The sequence below is a fragment of the Montipora capricornis genome, chromosome 6, assembly GCF_036669925.1.
Source record: "Montipora capricornis isolate CH-2021 chromosome 6, ASM3666992v2, whole genome shotgun sequence".
Taxonomy (NCBI): domain Eukaryota; kingdom Metazoa; phylum Cnidaria; class Anthozoa; order Scleractinia; family Acroporidae; genus Montipora; species Montipora capricornis.
The window spans coordinates 43720506-43722178 of NC_090888.1; the positions used below are offsets into that span (position 1 = coordinate 43720506).

General features: G+C 37.5%; 1 protein-coding gene across 1 annotated transcript in view; it reads right to left on the bottom strand.

Annotated features, from left to right (window-relative positions):
- Nucleotides 1-705: 705 nt before the first annotated feature.
- LOC138053969 (QRFP-like peptide receptor) overlaps nt 706-1673 on the bottom strand; it is a 1765-nt gene continuing 797 nt past the window's right edge. The window contains exon 1 of the mRNA XM_068900491.1: nt 706-1673. This exon is cut by the window's right edge and continues 797 nt beyond it. Within this exon, the coding sequence (XP_068756592.1) occupies nt 706-1673 (968 nt within the window).

Here is a 1673-nt window from a genome sequence, read left to right on the forward strand (position 1 = left end):
TTAATTCCGTGAACGAAATTAATGAAAGGTTGATCGGCAATTTTTTTTTGGCCATATGTTGAAATTAAAGCTTTATGAACCGATTTGCGCATTAGTCAACATCGTAAAGTATTTAGATAAGATTTAACATTTAGTTTAACTTGTTCTTAGGTTAGGGCAGGAGGCCGTCAACCGATAAACTCCTGGTTAGGGTTAATCAAGCTTTCATGAAATGAAACTGACCGAGGAATATACAGTGTCATCGTCGGTTAGCACAGTCAATTTAATCCTCAACTACATACGTCAATCGGATTCTAATTTTAAAGAACCTGGTTTCAAAGAATAGAGAAGGACACATGCACTGTCCCTCAAACCACTTAATCCCACGACGACTCACAAAATTGCTGGATGTATTATTTTAATGAACGTTACCAGAACTACCATCCAAGCATTCATTTACAAACCATCTTTTACAAGTATTTTAGTATTTCACCTTATTGCATCCTTCCTGCACTCCAGATCTTACTCGAAATCTTCCGTGGAAGACGCACCAGTGACGTCATAACGTTACCCACTTCGCCCCAAGTAAAGGAATAACAGGTACAGAGGAACCTCTCCCATAGCGAAGCACTGTATAGCTTAGCGCTAACGTTTTAGAAATTAGGTAATAATAACAATATGGTCTTTTGGAAGTGCATAATATTAATTATTCAGTCTAAATTTCTCTTAGCCTAAAACTGAGTGTTTTGTTTCCCTTGATTCGCTATATACAAGATTGCTTTTATTCTTTGGGATTACTCTAATGGTTTGCAGGGTTATTTGAGCTAGTTTTTCATTCTCAACATCACTTCTATTTGATTCTCTGCTTTTAAGGCAAAAACAAATGTCTTTTATTGCACGACGGTATCGTTCCACAAACACTAAGCAAATTATTGGGTTTGTTATGGAGGATAAAAATAATCCCAAGTGAGATAAAAACCAGATCAAGTCAGGAAACGAACAAAACGTTGTTGTGTCGGTAACAAGTAATTCCCATTTTCCAGACACTTTCAAAATTAAATATGCCACATGAGAAACGAAACAGCAATAAAATGCCGCCATAACGCATACACTCATCTTCATAGCTCGGTAATTTCTTTTGTTCTTTTGATTCATGAAGATCATGTTAACACGAACAACCATTTTGTGTCTTCTGAGCAAGGTCACTCCAATTGCACAATACAAAATTGTCATGACAATCAATGGAGCTGCCCAAACACCAGCAATGATTACATATGAGGAAACTTTATAAATCATAGAAGCTTCAGTGTCATCCACGCAGACTTCCTTCTCCACTTTGACCACATAAAAGTCTTTCAAATTGATTACTACTGCCACAATCCAGGTCGAAGCAATGACAACACCACGAAATCTCGATGATATCATTTTAATTTTCATCGGAAAGACCACGGCCACAAATCGATCTACAGCAATCCAGAGAAGACTTTGTACTGAAACAGTGGTGGAAATATTCCAGAGAAGAAAAAGGAGTATACAAAGAATTAACCCGGTCGCTCCACGAACTTGCCATCGAAAAGAATCGGTCGCTTCGTTAACCAACAGGACTGGAATTTTTATCAGAGGGAAGATCATATCGGACACCGCCATATTGACGATAAAAAAATTCACTGTCTTCCTAAGTTCTTTCCGTTTAT